A 16,240-nucleotide genomic window follows, 5' to 3' on the forward strand; every position below is an offset into this window, starting at 1 on the left:
AAATGAAGTACAAAATAATACAAATTTACAATACAAATAACACAAATATGCTTTCCAAATTTCTGGATAAGTCTTGATTTAAACAGTTTAACCTAGTCAATATTTGTTAGCTTTCTTTATCTCTCAAGTTGTATATTTCAAGATTAATATTCGCTTGCATTTCTCTATTGTTTCCTTAGGAAACTGAAAATGTTGTATTTATCTTTTCCAAGCTTTTTCCCTAAGCCTTAAAGCCACTCACTTGTAAAAAGAAAATAATCAAAAGCTTTCCAAATCTTACCGATCCTAGTAGAAAATAAGAATTAAAGCAAACAATAGACCATACTACATCAAACCATTCATTGGAGGAAAATAAACTTACCTTCAAACCGTTTCAAACCTACAAGTGCATGCACTTTCATAGAATAGACTTTTAAATTTTTCAACCACTCATCATCAAGAGAAATGATAAAATCCAAGCACTCTTGTAATCTTTCTTTGCTCCCACAAAGCTGAAATCTTCTTTGTTATTTCATCCTCTGAAATTTTATCCTTTGAATTCTTTTTCTTTTGCTGCCGTTTCTTCTTTGTAGCACCTTGAGTCATTTTCTTCACTCTGATTACAAGGCAAGTCATTGATAAGAAGCTAAAAAATTGACATCGCTTTACCACTCTTAACTAAACTCAAGTTATGAAAGCTACTACAACACTAACATGACTAAATCAGCCCATAACTCAAACAAGACATAGGAAGAACAATCTTTTATATTAACAACACCACACAGGGATCAAGTGATCAACAGCAGCCCCGCTGAGATAGAACCAAGACAGCAGACCACAGGAATTTCAAGAAGGCATGAAACCTAGCACACAATTCCAAATCAAGAAATTCTTGAGCCTAGATTGAATAACTTTTCAAGATCTACAACTTTCATGAAGGAACTATGGGCTAGAAACGTCTGCAGGTCTATTATTATGGGACGAACAGAACTGCAGCTGCAGGGCAATTGCAAAAATAAAAGCAGTAGCAATACAACAGGCAGCAGCAGGATTATATAACAGGCAACAACAATTTCAGCAGCAGGTAAACAGAATAATAGAATATAGCAGCAACTAGACAACAAAATTATAGCAGAAGTAATAAGTTACTAACATTCAAGCAACAATACTACTTCGTTAACAATAACATTATTTCAACCTTTTCTACATGTAATGTCAGCAACACTCACATACAACAATAACATTATTTCAACCTTTATAAGCAAAAAGGCAAGACATCCAAGAGTAAATAAATTTATGCTGTCCCAAACATGAGCTTCACGTGGAGATCGATTCTAAGTGCTAGGGAGGTAATTGAGAAGGGTGCCATAAAGACTATTGGTGGGGGAAGTAGTGTCGGTGCCTAATCTCCTAAAGTTCCGAATTCTGTCACAAATGAAGGATGGTAGTGATGTTCCAATGTATGTCAAAGATCTGTGGGAAAATCAGAGCTGGAATTGGACTACTCTCTCTGAGTTATTCTCTCAGCGGGAAATTGATGGAATTTGTAGTATTCCAGTACCTCTGTTTGATGAGGAAGATGTTTGGTCATGGCATCACTCGAAAGATGGGCGTTACAGCGTAAAGAGTGCTTACAACCTCTTGGTCGAAGAAGAGGTAAAGGATAAGGCAACCTCGTCAAATGGGCATGTAGTTTTTAATTGGAAGAGTATTTGGCATGCCCGTATTCCACCAAAGATCAAATTATTTGTGTGGAGAAGTGTGAGGGAGGGGCTGCCTGTTATGAGCCGGTTGATGGCTAGGGGTATGAATGTAGATCAACGTTGCCCTATGTGTGGGGAGGGAGAGGAAACTACTGCTCATACGCTTCTCTTCTGCCTGCAGCATCCTCTATTTGGAGACATTCTGCCTTGCGGCTTGACACAAGGGCATTTGATGCTGATGGGTTTCGAGGTTGATGCAATCTGATGTATGGAAAGATCAAGGAGACGAATTGGTGGGATATTTGGTGCCTGGCGTGGGGAATCTGGTTGAAACGCAATGCATGGGTCTTTGATAAAAGAGAGAAGAGGGAGGCTGACATTCTTTACAAGACAATGTGCTTGGTGGGAGAGTTTGAAGAAGCTAATGCGAATGCTGATATGGGGATGCAAGTGCAGTATTTCAGCTCTAGATGGAAGCCTCCTGCTGCTGGTCTGTATAAGCTAAACACAGACGCAGCCTTCCAAGGTCAGTGGCTGGGAATTGGTGGGATATTGAGAAATGAGGAGGGGACTGCTGTGGTAGCCTTTTGTTCGAAAGAGAATGGGAAGGTAGATGTTGCTGTTGGTGAAGTGATTGGTATGAGATCCAGCCTAAAGATAGCCATGGAAGCGGGCTTTAGGAACTTTATCCTGGAAACTGATAACATTAAGTTGTTCCACCATCTGAAAAAGGGCTCCATATCTCCTTGCTCTTTTGGCAATTTGGTGAGGGATATTCTGATGCTTGCTAGAAGCTGTCAGAGTTGTGTTTTTTCTTTTGTTAGAAGGTCGGGTAATATTGTTGCCCATAGCTTAGCAAAGTTGAGTTTCAATTTTAGTGAATATCGTGTTTGGCTTGAAGAGTACCCAACTGAAATTCAGGGGGCTTTATGTCACGATATTGAAAACTTGGTGAAATAATAAATTGAGCTAAGATGCGTTTTTCGTCAAAAAAAAAGAGTAAATAAATTTATACTCCATATATACCCAAAAAATCAGAGCCTTCAAATATGGCAAGTTTCACAAACCAAAAAACGGCAAATTTCACAAATCGGCAAGTTTTTATTCAACGTTTAAAACCAAAAAAACGGCAAGTTTCACAAATTACTCAAATTTCAAAACCAAAATATGGCAAGTTTCACAAATTATCTACATCAAGATCAACAGGGTAAGTGGGTAACCAAAGCATAAAAGGCAAATATCAAGCTCAAACCAGAAAACCCCCGCATGTTCTTCAAAACCCAAAACAGAGGAAAAAAAAAACAACCTTATTTAAACAATATTAAGAATCAGAATAACAAACTACTCAACGTTTAAAACCAAAAATACGGCAAATTCACACATTACTCAAATTTCAAAACCAAAATATGACAAGTTTCACAAATTATCTACATCAAGATCAACAGGGTAAGTGGGTAACCAGAGCATAAAAGGCAAATATCAAGTTCAAACCAGAAAACCCCCGCATGTTCTTCATAAACCCAGAACAGAGGAAAAAAAAAAAAACCTTATTTAAACAATACGGAGTATAAAGCAACAGTAGATGAACGAAATTCCAGAGAAATACAAAATAAGATATTTTACCATGTAAAATCAACTTGATCAAACTCAAAAACCCTAGAATGAGAGAATATGAAGCAAATAAAAGCAACCCACAAATTAAAAAAAAAAAAAACACATATCATACAGACATACACCATACTAACAAAAACAAGCTCATTAAACTTAGAAACAACAAAAAAGAAAGAAATTACCTCACAAGAAAAATATGATGACCCAAATGAGGAGAGAGAAAAAGGTTTTGAAATTTGACTACTAAAAATGGCAAAGAAAAATAAAAGAAGAAGACAGAGTTTTCATGAAAATGGAGGTTTTTTTTTTCTTTTTTGTGGAAATGGAGTTTTAACATGTAGAATTGGTAGGATTGTAGGAAGAACCGAAGAAGTAAAACCTATGAAATGATGGAGAGAGTTGGGCAGCAGAAATTACAACGCCAATAGCCCAATATTACCACCATTGTCAGTTCGTCCACTGCCCATGAACTCTAGTGACTAGTCGTTTCACATAATTATAATTGTACTGTGGAGGACTACGTAATACTCCGTAACATGTTTTTTTTTTCTCTTTCTTTTATATTTGTCTATGGAGTATGTGTATTTAAACATCAATTTATTTTTTGGTAAGTATACGTGTTTTAAAATTACATATACAATTGATAAAAGTTGACACGACATGAATTAAATAAGAAAAAAAATGATTATTGTTAAGGGTTTTTAATACATGTAATTAAACGGGTCAACATGATATGACACATTTAATTAAAACAGATCAGTATTGATATTCTCTAACAATACGTTAACCCGACTCAACCCATCTAATATAAAAACCCTATAATTTATATAATTATTGATATATTATATAGAATAAGGCTAATATTTTTCATACAACACGATACGAACCGGACACGAAAAAGTGAGTTAGTGTTAAATGTATTCAACACTTTTAATCAATCAGATTAACACGTCCTCAACTTGTTTAATTTCCGACACAAACAGACACGACATGATTGCCAGCCCTAGCTACATATAGTGCTTGTTTGGTTGCGTTGGAAATTAAATAATCATGCTAATTTACATTTCTTAAGAAATAATTTCTTTCATATATTTTATTTTATAAGAATTTGATGGTAATTTATATTTCTTAAGAAATAATTTCTTTCATATATTTTATTTCATAAGAATTTGATAAACTTGTTTGGTTGACATATGATAATTTGCATTTTTTGTAAATTGTGAATGACTTAGGGTAAGTTAGGTACAAAGTAATTACTATTAAAAAAGGGGGGGTGGAGTAATTAACTTCCTATGATTGGTAGGACCTCAAAATTTCCAAAAAGTTACAATTAGCCTATTTGTACGGAGTATATTTCATGCTAAACAAGCAACAAGATATCTAAGCATTTTATAGGAATTTCTCTTGCCTATATTAAACAAGTACAACCAAACAGCTCATATTCATATTTTCTTAAATTTGTTTCTTTTACAAAAAAAAAAAAAAAAAAAAAAAAAAAAATGCTTTATTTCATTTCCGCCAATGTTGGAAATTGCATATGATCGTAAGGTCTTTATAAAGTTATTTGGTTATCGATGTGAGAAGTAATTTTTCATGAAAAATTCTATCTACCTAAGGGATTAGGTAATTGAATTCCTACCTTTTGTAATTTTTTTTTCACTTATGTCATTTCCTCTTCGTTTTTTTTTCAATCAAACAACTCCCCCTAATTACAATTTTAAGGAATTTCTATTTTCTCATTTTTTTTATCTACAAAACGAAAAACTAATACCCCCATTACTATGTACTCTGCGATTAAATTAAAAGGTTAATGTTACAACAAATAAATGGAGAATCCATCCTTTTCTCCTCTCTATTTGTGGGTTTAGCCTCTATATGCAGGGACCAATCTGGAGATTGGGGTCTTAAAGATAGTCTCCCACATCTGTTTGTTGTGTTAACCCACTACAAGTTGAAATTCTTGCAATTTTATCAGCTTTTTTCTTAATTAAACAAAAATGATGAACCCATGTCACAATTTAGTCAGATTGTCACAATTAGAGCAAGATCAACTCTAATTCTATCTAGAATTTGTAACCTCCCAAATTAGAAACTTTTGAATGCTTGTTATGTACTATGTATTAAACAGAAGTTCTACTTAATCTGATGCTGAAACTGGAAACAACATTGTTTTAACTGCTCTAATGGCATGTATATCTAATTTGCTGTATGTTTAATATAGTAATTTGAGGAATCACCATCTAGTTCGACACTGGTCAAGTACCAAGCACTGACTTAGAGCATTTCATTAATTTAAGTCAAGTTCTGCGAAGGATAGAAGACCTTAGGGGAAAGAACCCATACAAACTTTCTCGGAGCACTTACTAGTGTCCCACCTAGCCACTAAATGGGCAACCGTATAATTAATTATATGCTCTTTTTACATGAGAAAATATACAAGTATTAAAAGACATAACTATTCTACGTACATCATCGTAAATAAGCCTTATAGGAGACCATCTAGCAGCAGACCCTCTAATGGTGTTGATTACCCTTCCCCTACTCCCTTTTGACTCCTGATCATACACTTTCGTAACCCAATCTCTTAGCCATTTGACACCCTAACAGCAGCCACCTCCGCCAATTCCACATTCCAGTCCATAGGAGTCTTCTTATCCGCAGCCCATAATATGCGGCCAAAGTGATCCCTCGCAACAGCACCTAGACCACCACTTGTGCCAGCACCAAAGTGAGCGTCAACATTTATTTTAATTATACCTTCAGGTGGGCAGCTCCATGTAGCATCTTTTTCAAGTGGGTATTGAATACTCTAGTCTCATACAGCGAGTAATCACAAACAAGCTTCAAAAAACTAGCAGCAATAATACCCATATTCAGCGATATTCCTTCAAACAGGAGCTTATTTCTGCAAACCAAATAATAGACCAAGTTGTAGCCAAGATGGTACAGTAATAAAATAATCAAACACAAGATCAACAAATAAAGTTCGTTAAAAGACCAACTATCAATTAAACCGACTCAAAATAGTAACAAACAACCAAACTATCTTCATTAAAATTGCTACTCCATAATTTCCAATTTTCACTCAGCAATACTCACAATTTCAGCACAAACCCACAAATTCTTTTTTGTTTTTTTTTTTTTAAGAAAAAAACCCCATAATAAACTTAATAAAGTACAGGAGAAAAAATCACAATTAAAATAATAGTAAAATTAAATTGATTTTTAGATAACAAAAAGGCCACTTAAATTTGAGGGAAAGAAAAGGAGAAAACATGTCTCACAATTTAAGGTGTTGTATTTCTTGCTTTCATATTCACTGTCCTTGTTCCGTCTTTTTCTTAGACGTTGTTGCGGCTCCTCCTGATCGCGCCCACAGGTCAGCCACCGTTGCTTTGTCCTCTTTCCATTGTTGCGGTTGTCGATGATGTGTTGCTGTCGAGACATAAAATTAAAAGAATTTGAGGATGATTAGATTTAAAGATTTTTTCTACAACACTCAATACCCATGGTGTTATAACTTTCAATATTTTCTACAACACTCAAATGCCCATCAAGGGTTTATTTTCATAACCTTTTGTATCCTATGTTACTACCTTAAATTGCCAAGAAGTATAGTTTACCAGATCAAATCTTTTTTTACCAAAGAGACATCATATCACAGTGTTGGTGGTCCAACAAGCAAAGATGAAATTCAAAATTCAAACCGATCATTTAAAAAACGTACCAAAATTCAGAAAACCAAAGTAAAATTACAGAAAGAAACTGTCAAAAGGCCGTATAAGATCGAAACAAAGGGAAAAAAAGTAAGGCAAATAAATAGGAAACAGTTAAATACGATTGATTGCAGAAGAACATACCTGATTTGGGTTTGATATCTTCAAAGGTAACACCAAATTGTACCCGATCAAGGTCTATACAGCTCAATTTCTGTATCAAATTCGAAAAAACAAGATCAACAAACACGCATACAAAGCAAAAACTCCAGTGAACCATAAAAATATTATAACAAATTGAATAAAAAAAAAAACCGCCTTTCTGTCGCAGCCAATGAAAGGGGTGGCCCAAACAACCGTCGTAGGGAGGCGTTCTCTAGGATGACTGGATGAGTGACTACCCTAAAACCTCCGAACTTTCTCTGAGGAGAGAGAGAGAGATTGAAGGAGAAAGGTAAGGGCTGACCAGCTGAGGAGTAAGAAAGAGTTCAAGGGTAATAAAGCTGAGAACATTTCATTTCTGTAATAGAAACCACAAACACTGTTCCTAAGCACAGTCCAGCAAGTTTTGCCTTTTATACTCTCTTCCTCACCCACCCCCTCCCCCTCCCCTCTGCTACCCCTTCCCCCTGCCACCCCCATTCCCCCCCCCCCCCCCATTCCCTTCCTCTCCCTACTTCCCTCCTTTTCCCTTGGATGTAAGATATTTACACTAATTAATAAATACAAGTAATATATAAGTGGTAGTACTTTATATATAAAGGTTCAATATAGAGATCTCAAAACAATTCTGAATTTGCCTTAACCACAAAATACATTCATATTCTTGTCTCTGTGATTGTCCGCCGTGCCTTTAAGAATAGTCAGGCCTCAGGCCCAAGCTTTCTAATAGCTTCCGCTATCTCCAAATTCCAGAAAATGATTACAATCCTCACACCTGTAGATACAAATAAGAAAACTATAAGGCACAAGATGTTGCTTCAATTCTTTCTTTAACAATTTTTGAAATAATAAGATCAGCACAGTACAGCACAGTGTGATAGTCTCTCTCACTGCATTTCATTGACTGAAAAAAAAAAAATTTGCTAGTCTGGCTATAAAGTAAACATCATCTTGAGATGGAGGTTACCAAAAAAATGTTGATCACATTTTATATATACATCTTGAGTAGAAACTTCAAGGTGTATGAGGTTGGTGAGCAAGGGACATCGACAGCAATTACGAGTTGCTGGAATTGTTGCAGCTCCGCTACCATGTATACCCAGAATCTCGGAATTTTTTATTTTTTTCGATTGATTGAATTTCATTTTGAGGTCTGTATAAAGAGTATACCTAATTTGCTCAAAATTCCAAACAAACCTGATAAACCATCTAGGATATTGATCTTCAAATCTAAGTCCAATAAGAATCCTAATTAGATTCATGATTAAACACTATTTGAGGTATTATTATTCTATGATTAAAAAAAACAAACATCTTAATTAATGAGTTTGAGCAAAGACCCAGGAAAGAAAAAGGCATAATTTTTCAGAAATGAGAATTTTTACATCTTATTTAAGCACAACAAAATTGAAAGAGAGAAAATACATTACAAGTTAATGAGCTTAATCTATATTATAAGTGGAGAAAATATGTTATAGACCTGTTACCCACCTCCACCAAGCCACCATTGTGGGTGTACACAAGGAAGTAAAGTGGAAGAGGGGACAAGAATCAACCACAGCAGTTGGCAACTGCTACTCTTCAGCACATGAAGACAAGGGTCATTAAGGAAACACTTAAGAAAGTGGCAACATGGGTGTGATTTATGAATTGCTAATGTGCTGAAGAAGACAAACACCAATCAATGTTAGGTTAACCTTTTGTAATTGGTAGCTTGAGTATATAAGTATTAGTAAGAAGCCAGTAGAAATTATGTGAATTGTGAGGAAAATTGTTGAGAGAATGGTAACCTCAAGTTACTAAGAGAGTAATACCCTAATGTTATCAAAGAGAGTGATGACCTAGAGCTATTAACCTATCTCTTTGTAACGTTATTAGCCATTATTAATCAAATTTTAAGCTTTCATCTTTATTTATTAGCCTTGTTAAATCAGAAATACAAGCCTGATGATTTAGTCTATAACAAAATCAAGAGAATTGGGATCGAATTGGATCAGAAAGAACCTTAGCTTGTCAGTCATACTTTCACCACTTCCTGCAATCAAATCAAACAAAGAGCTTAATTCAATTCAATTAGAAAAGCTAGTGTTAGAAAAAAAAAAAAAAAAGCAGAGAGAAATTACGGCCAATAAACATAAAATTAAGATAAGCATAATTTTTTAACAATCCAAAGCTTTTTAATATGTTAGCTACACAATTTATCACGCTCGATTTTTCGAGTTTTTTTTTTCCTTTTCTTTTTTTTGAGATGAAACACTCGACTTCAAAAACCATTTCTCCTGGTCACTGCAACCAGTGTTAGGGGAAGAGAGACACAAAGAGGGAAGAAGAAAAGGTAACTAACAAAAGTACAACCATGGTACTTCAAACATGTCACCTTTGGTGTGCTCTTGGAGACAACTTGAAACAGACAAGAGAGCTTTCTTTACAGCTTGAAAATTTCCTGCCATATAAATTTCAGGAAAAGAGTTAATAATAATGTAGAAAAGGCATTTAAAACAGAGCTATGAAAAATCATGGACTGGTGACATTTTAGGCTTATATATGTCTTGTGTCATCCAATGCACAGCACTTCTTGATCTTAAACACTATTCCTATAAAGCAGCAAAAAAAAGACATCAAGGAAATCTACTTTGACATTGATCAAAATAGATCATAGTCTCCTCTTCATACTAAGACCCAAATAACTATACTCAGATGGACAGCATATATACATTAGTGTGGAAATATGTAGTACATTCTAGGCATATTACAAAATTCTTAAAAATGCAGAGTAAAGACACGAGATACAATCAATATAACTGGTAATGAAGTGGATTTCTCTAAGTCAGTTTAAGCAATACCATACCACCGACTTCTAGAATCAGCTTTCAGTTTCTGTACCTCTTATCTAACTGGGGCACAACGAAACAAACAATCCAAAATTGAACCAAAATTTATATCAACAAACTTAAAGATCTATCCATGAATTTATTCCACAAATTCAATTCGATTTCAATTTCATGACATTGCAAAACCTAGACTAGTAACCCCAATATCTTTATACCATATACTAATTCAAACATTAATACAAATGTCAATAACAATGGATGATTGATTAATTGAACATAATTCACAAGAAGTAGAATTATTGAACAATGCGACCTCCAATTCACCAATATATAACACAAAACTTAGCAGAATTAGAAATTGTAAAAATATCAAATTTAACACTAATTCAACATAATATTACAGCAAGAAATCAATAATGATTGACAAAATAGTACTCACCTCATAAGCAGCGAGAATTTGGATGAAACGTTTCGAATCAGCAGTATCAGTATCCGCAGAAGAAACGAGGTCAGGGTGCGTTTCTTTAGCAAGCTTTCTAAAAGATGCCTTAATCTCCTCATAAGAAAAGTGCTTGACCAAGCCCGTAAAAAATGCACGCCCAAACCCAATTAGTCACTTATAATAATATGAACATTTAATAATAAACAAACTACAAACAAGTTAAAAAATACAAAATATGAATACAGTAGGAATTACTACTATCAATACATCACTTTTTAGGAATTACCGCCCCCAATGATTTTTTTTTAAAATTTACCACCCACCTTCAAATCTTCAAAATATCAATTGTTAAAACACGATCGGATTAGGCAAGTGTAACACTTTTTAAAACACGGAGGGAGTACCACCTTCACGTCATGTGGGGCCCATCAACGCGTTTTCTTTTCTATTTCCCTCTCGATTCTCCGATTTACACTCTCTGTTCATCACTCTTCCTAATATTCTCTATGAATTTGTGCGAAAAATCCAATTATTGCATTCAAGTATGTGTAATTGCTTTAAAAAAAAAGTATGTGTAATTAGGATTTTAAAATCCCAAATTGATTGCAAAAACCCTTATTACACATTAATTGGAAGTTTTACCTAAACTAAGAGAGAATTTTATGAAGAATGAAGAACAGAGAGGGAGAATCGAGGGAAGGGGAGGAAAAAAGAGGGAAATAGAACAGAAAAATTCGTTGGTGACCCCACATGACGTCGTCAATGAAGGTTTGGGCAAAGTAGTGGTGGTAAATTTGATGTTTTGAGATTTTGTAGGTGATAAATTTTTTTAAAAAAATAAATCATTCGAGGTGGTAATTCTAAAATGTGATGTATTGATGGTGCTATTTTTCAAATTTTCCTTTAGTATTAAAATATGTTTATTAATCCCTCCGTTTCGATTTAGTTGCAACATTAGAATGTTCACCAAATTTTAAAAAATGTATAAGGTGGGGCCCAAAAGAGAATTTTTATAAAATAAGTATGGGAATTTATCAATGATAACTTGTGATTTTGACTTATATCTTTGCCACACATCATTAAACTTTTATTATCAATGATACACCCGAATATAATCCTAAATAACTACCGTAAGCATAGAGATAATCATGGCTTTGAAATATAATGGCTTACCGTAAACATCATATTAACCTGACGTTAGTATTCTTAGTAATACACGCTTTAATTAATTGGAAAACAATGAAAACACCTACTGCCCCTCCTATTTACTCTCCATGCAACTTTCCCTCCCACATTTCCTTCCTTTATTTAATAGTGTGTAGCAAAGATGAAAGCATACCAGCAAGGAAATAAGACTTATTTTTAAGCATACCAGCCAGGCTACTACAATTCCAAATATACAACATAGACTAATAACACGAGAGTAGCAATTTAATAAAAGTCTACATTGTCGGATCCAAGGTGAATACATTAAGTACTAATAACATGCCTTAATAAAATCATGATTGCAATTGCTGCTACGATCGCTATTGCAGCTAAAATAAACACATATGACTTTCAACATCAACGCAGCTCTTCACAATTCCAACTTAGACATGAAGCTCGTTCATTGGCCCTCAAGTTGCAACAAACCTATCTGCAGGTAGGCACGCAAAACAACAAATGAGAAGTTCAGAACTTACATAACTTTTTATGCTAAAGGCATAATAGACTTTCCATATCACAAGGTGATAGCTGTAGAAGTCAAACTATACTATGAGAATTCTGGTGCATTTTCTTATACAGGAACCTTACAATGAATAAATGAAGAGCAGTACTAGTATTCCGGAAGATGCTTCACTTAAGGCATTCCTAGATTGAGGGCTTCTTCACTTATTGGAGGCATGACTTTTAAGCTATCAATCAATGGTTTGGCTGCTAGAACTCATACTAAAGCCGTACTACTTCACAACAACTGTTCACAACCTTTTGCTTAGGAGTTGAACACCCATCAGTACTAGCACAGGTTGTGTTCAAATACAACCAGCTAGTATAAGCTTGTTTACACACAGAAAAAAAGGAAGATAGTTCTACCACCCAACCCAACTAGGAAAACAACCCACAATCATGTATGACTGATATAGACTGAAATCTTCACAGTGATAGGCAATAATGTTTTTATGGAACTTCTAAATTGTAGAGAAATTCAAAATTAAGATGTCATGCCAATACCAGACAACAATTTAACCTTCTTTTCTTATCAATTCTTAAGATTACACATCCATCACAACTCATACGCTTAATTCTACATTTTGTAATGATTGCTTAATTCTGCATTATATTAATGAGCATACATAAGGAAAAAAAAAATTGAAAGGAGACATAGGAAACGGAAGAAATGGAATATGGTTCAGGTTCATTATCCATAATGGACTCAAAACCTACCCTCAACTCCAAGACCCTAATAAACATGGTAAGAGTGATAACATTTTACGCAGAAACTGGTATTAAAATAGCCCAACAGGTACAATATGAAGTTCACCCCAAATACGAGAGAGCAGGGGACAGGGAAGAGGGTAGATACCTTGAAGGAAAGCTTAAAAGACAGAGTTAGACTAAATGAAGGCCTGACTCAGGACATAGATCAACTATTGAACAGTAATGAAAAACACGAGTAAAAATCAACAACTACTCATCTCATGAGTCGGAGAGACAAATGTGCAGCATTACAGGCAAAATTCATTCACCTCTACTTTTCAACCAATTTCATGTTCAAGAGAAGCTTAAACGATAGAAAGTAGGCTTGATTGATTCATGACATGTTTGAACTACTGAACAAGCAATGAAAATGTTGAGGAGCATTTAGGCTCCATTTGTTTTGACAGAAAACATTTTCTAAAGGTGGAAAACAATTTTCACAAAGGTGGAAACTAATTTTCTCTAAAGTGAAAAATATTTACAGTATGCCACACTTTTCTTCCCACTCTTTACATTCTTCTTCTATCCTCTTATCCATTCTCCCTTTCACTCTCACTTTCCCTTCCTTATCTTTTACTTTTTTAATTCTTTAAAATATTATTATTTTCCATGAAAAAATCATTTTCCCAAAAAATTTGTTTTCCTTAAAAACAAACAGAGCCTTAGAGGTGGGAAACAAATAAGCAATTTTTAAAGTATAACAATAATTTGCAAGAAGGTTAACATATATAGAATTATTGTCAATAGTCAAGGGTCTTATAATGATCAAGAACATATTACAATTGAATATAATGATCATAGAAATATAAAGTAATATTTAAGAATATAATGATCAAGAACATATTACAATTGAATAACCTTAACAAAAGCTTAGCTAGCTAACATACCTAGACAGGGAGGTAGAGAAAAGTACTGCAGCGAGAGGGGAGATTATAATGTTGGGAAGAAAGCGGAGTGACAAGAATCTCCTTAGAGTTGGCATTCAAGTTGACGAGTTGGACTTTGAATTGGACAATATGATCAAAGGCGGGGTTCTCGTCCCAAGGAATAGCGGAAAAGATCAAGCACAGCACGCCATTGCCCCGATGTAATAAGGTATCATATCTGGTATAAATAAGATAAGATCGATAGTCGGCTTTAGCCTCAGCCTCAGGGGACAGTCTTACGTTCAACCATTCTTTAGAGACTGTATCATAAGCCCTAAAGAATGCCTTCATTCTAGGATTATGAATATAGATAACCCCATCGTCTGCGATAGTCACGGCCTCTCCCCACCTTTGCCATCCACCTTTAAGGTCCTCAACCAGACACCGCCATTGATCCTCACATGGATAATAGGCATACATCGTTGAGATATACTGGAAGTACACTATGATTCTGTTTCTTTTGTGATCCGCCATAACCGGAAGAATTAGTGTGCGGTAATCAAACAACTGATCCCCATCACCACACGGTGGCGGTGGGAACGGAGGCGACTTTAAGCGACGCCAATTATTATGTTGAGGATCGAAAACCTCGCCAATAAAACCAGATTCGGAGTTGTCAAAAACATATATCTTCCCACCAAATTCGACGATACCTTCTGGCCACGCCTGATTGGCCCTTACGGCTGGTGACTGATCGAGCCCAGCGGTGGCTAGTCTCCAACCATCTTTAGGTTTGGTAAGATCTAGCATATGACATGAGAATAAGCCTTTCTGTTTCCTCTTACCTTTCTTGGGTTTTGATTTTGCGGAATCATCACCGTCACCGGAGGAGAACGATTTGCCGCCCCCAAAAACATAAAGTGTAGATCCCACAACACCCACGGGAGGCTCACAACCATTACCAACCACGATACGAGGAAGTGATGAGACTTCCGCAGTGTTCAGATCCAAAACATAGTAAACAATTTCACAACAATCACGAGGTGCTATAAGTAAAGGGTTCCTGGGTTCAATCACCACGCCCCCTACTATCATCTTATTCTTCAATTCCCCTCTCTTTTCCACCACCATTTTTTCCGGCATCGCTTCCTCTCTTCAATTCAATTGATACCTAACACTCTAACACCCCCAATTTGCCACACTTGCGGTTGCGGCCCTAGATGCCTTTATTTATATGCCTTTATTTATACGAAGCCTAAGCAATCTAGGGTGGGCTTCTCTTGGGCGGGTAATTGTGGGTTACCTTCTTATCAACAATGATTGGGCTCATGACCCGTATTTTATAAGAGCACTTGTAGACTTTCTTTCTATTCGAAACAAATTCTAAACACGGCTTTATTTTCTGGGATGTCAGTGTGGCAGGTCAAGTAAAAGACCCGCTCTAACGGGTAGGGATGGGTCTCTGTTTAGTGGGTGGGGGAGCGGGGATCAATAGTTATTACGTGCAATATGGTGCAACTATTTTTAAATGCACCACATCTATAATTTGAACATTTAATAAATAAATAAATAAATAAAACTGAACATTTAGTACCTTCTACAATGGCAAATGTGGCAATAAGACTCCCTAACCTTCTCCAAAAACGTCATTCTTCATTTCTCCATGAATGATGCTCTTGGTAAGTTTCCTAGTTGTGCATGTCAATTGTACCTTCTTGTGTTTAATGCTCACATGTATCATTTTAAGGGAAAATTTAGTATATGAGTAAAAATTAAGCAATTTTCAAACTGCATATAAATTAGGGCATTCTTATTACTAGTTCTTTAGATTTAATTATGTAAAATAATCATGCTTGTGCAAACCATGAGGGAAAAGATTGAGTTTATGCATCATTTAGAACAAATAATAGATAATAAAAGCATCTATCTTCAATAGTATACACATGTATAAAATTTATCTACTTTAGATGTATATTATATAATCCTATTTTATTGATTAATTGTAAAAAAAAAATAGAATTACAGGTAAGATAATAGATGATGTATGGAGTAATTTTAATTGTAAAACATACATATTTTTATTGTATTTATTTATTTGTTTATAGATTAAAAAGATTAAAATTTAATATACATAATGTGCCATGTCATCATTTTTCGGTGATAATTTGGCCGGAAAATTGAATTTGTACTTAATTTCACGTATTTAAAAACTAATGGGGTTAAAAATTTAAAATGTCACATTGTAAAGTTAAGGGGGTTAATTACACTATGAATCTAAGTTAGGGGGTCATATTGCCACATTTGCCAATCTGCAATAATTATGGTAGTGGGGATAAAGAAGAGAGAGAAACATAATAATACAAAATTGCCCATGTGATAAACATAAACTAAAGAATAAGTGTGAAAAAATATGGGTGTGTTAGTTATTTGTACTATGAACACAAAAAAATTTGTCGAAAAATGAAAATGGTAC

General features: G+C 34.9%; 2 protein-coding genes and 1 long non-coding RNA gene across 3 annotated transcripts; 1 reads left to right on the top strand and 2 right to left on the bottom strand.

Moving 5' to 3' along the window:
• Nucleotides 1-1,012: 1,012 nt before the first annotated feature.
• LOC110716779 lies at nucleotides 1,013-2,956 on the top strand. Its single transcript, XM_021895410.1, has 2 exons — nucleotides 1,013-1,063; nucleotides 1,199-2,956. The coding sequence occupies exon 2, from the start codon at nucleotides 1,947-1,949 to the stop codon at nucleotides 2,640-2,642; it is 696 nt and encodes a 231-aa protein (XP_021751102.1). The 5' UTR covers nucleotides 1,013-1,063; nucleotides 1,199-1,946; the 3' UTR covers nucleotides 2,643-2,956.
• A 2,597-nt stretch (nucleotides 2,957-5,553) lies between these two features.
• On the bottom strand, nucleotides 5,554-7,630 carry LOC110716780. The gene is made up of 3 exons (XR_002510591.1): nucleotides 7,154-7,630; nucleotides 6,578-6,728; nucleotides 5,554-6,198 (listed from the first exon to the last, which is right to left on the bottom strand). It is a non-coding gene; the product is annotated as an uncharacterized LOC110716780 (long non-coding RNA).
• Nucleotides 7,631-11,780: 4,150 nt separating this feature from the next.
• LOC110716778 lies at nucleotides 11,781-15,004 on the bottom strand. The gene is made up of 2 exons (XM_021895409.1): nucleotides 13,789-15,004; nucleotides 11,781-12,080 (listed from the first exon to the last, which is right to left on the bottom strand). The coding sequence occupies exon 1, from the start codon at nucleotides 14,908-14,910 to the stop codon at nucleotides 13,789-13,791; it is 1,122 nt and encodes a 373-aa protein (XP_021751101.1). The 5' UTR covers nucleotides 14,911-15,004; the 3' UTR covers nucleotides 11,781-12,080.
• Between the last annotated feature and the right edge of the window lie 1,236 nt (nucleotides 15,005-16,240).

This window comes from Chenopodium quinoa, unplaced genomic scaffold (assembly GCF_001683475.1).
Source record: "Chenopodium quinoa cultivar QQ74 unplaced genomic scaffold, ASM168347v1, whole genome shotgun sequence".
In the NCBI taxonomy this organism is placed as follows: Eukaryota; Viridiplantae; Streptophyta; class Magnoliopsida; order Caryophyllales; family Amaranthaceae; genus Chenopodium; species Chenopodium quinoa.

Coding starts and splice junctions, on each gene's coding strand:
- LOC110716779 (XM_021895410.1), top strand. CDS start 1,947: ATGTATGGAAAGATCAAGGAGACGAATTGGTGGGATATTTGGTGCCTG.
- LOC110716778 (XM_021895409.1), bottom strand. CDS start 14,910: ATGCCGGAAAAAATGGTGGTGGAAAAGAGAGGGGAATTGAAGAATAAG.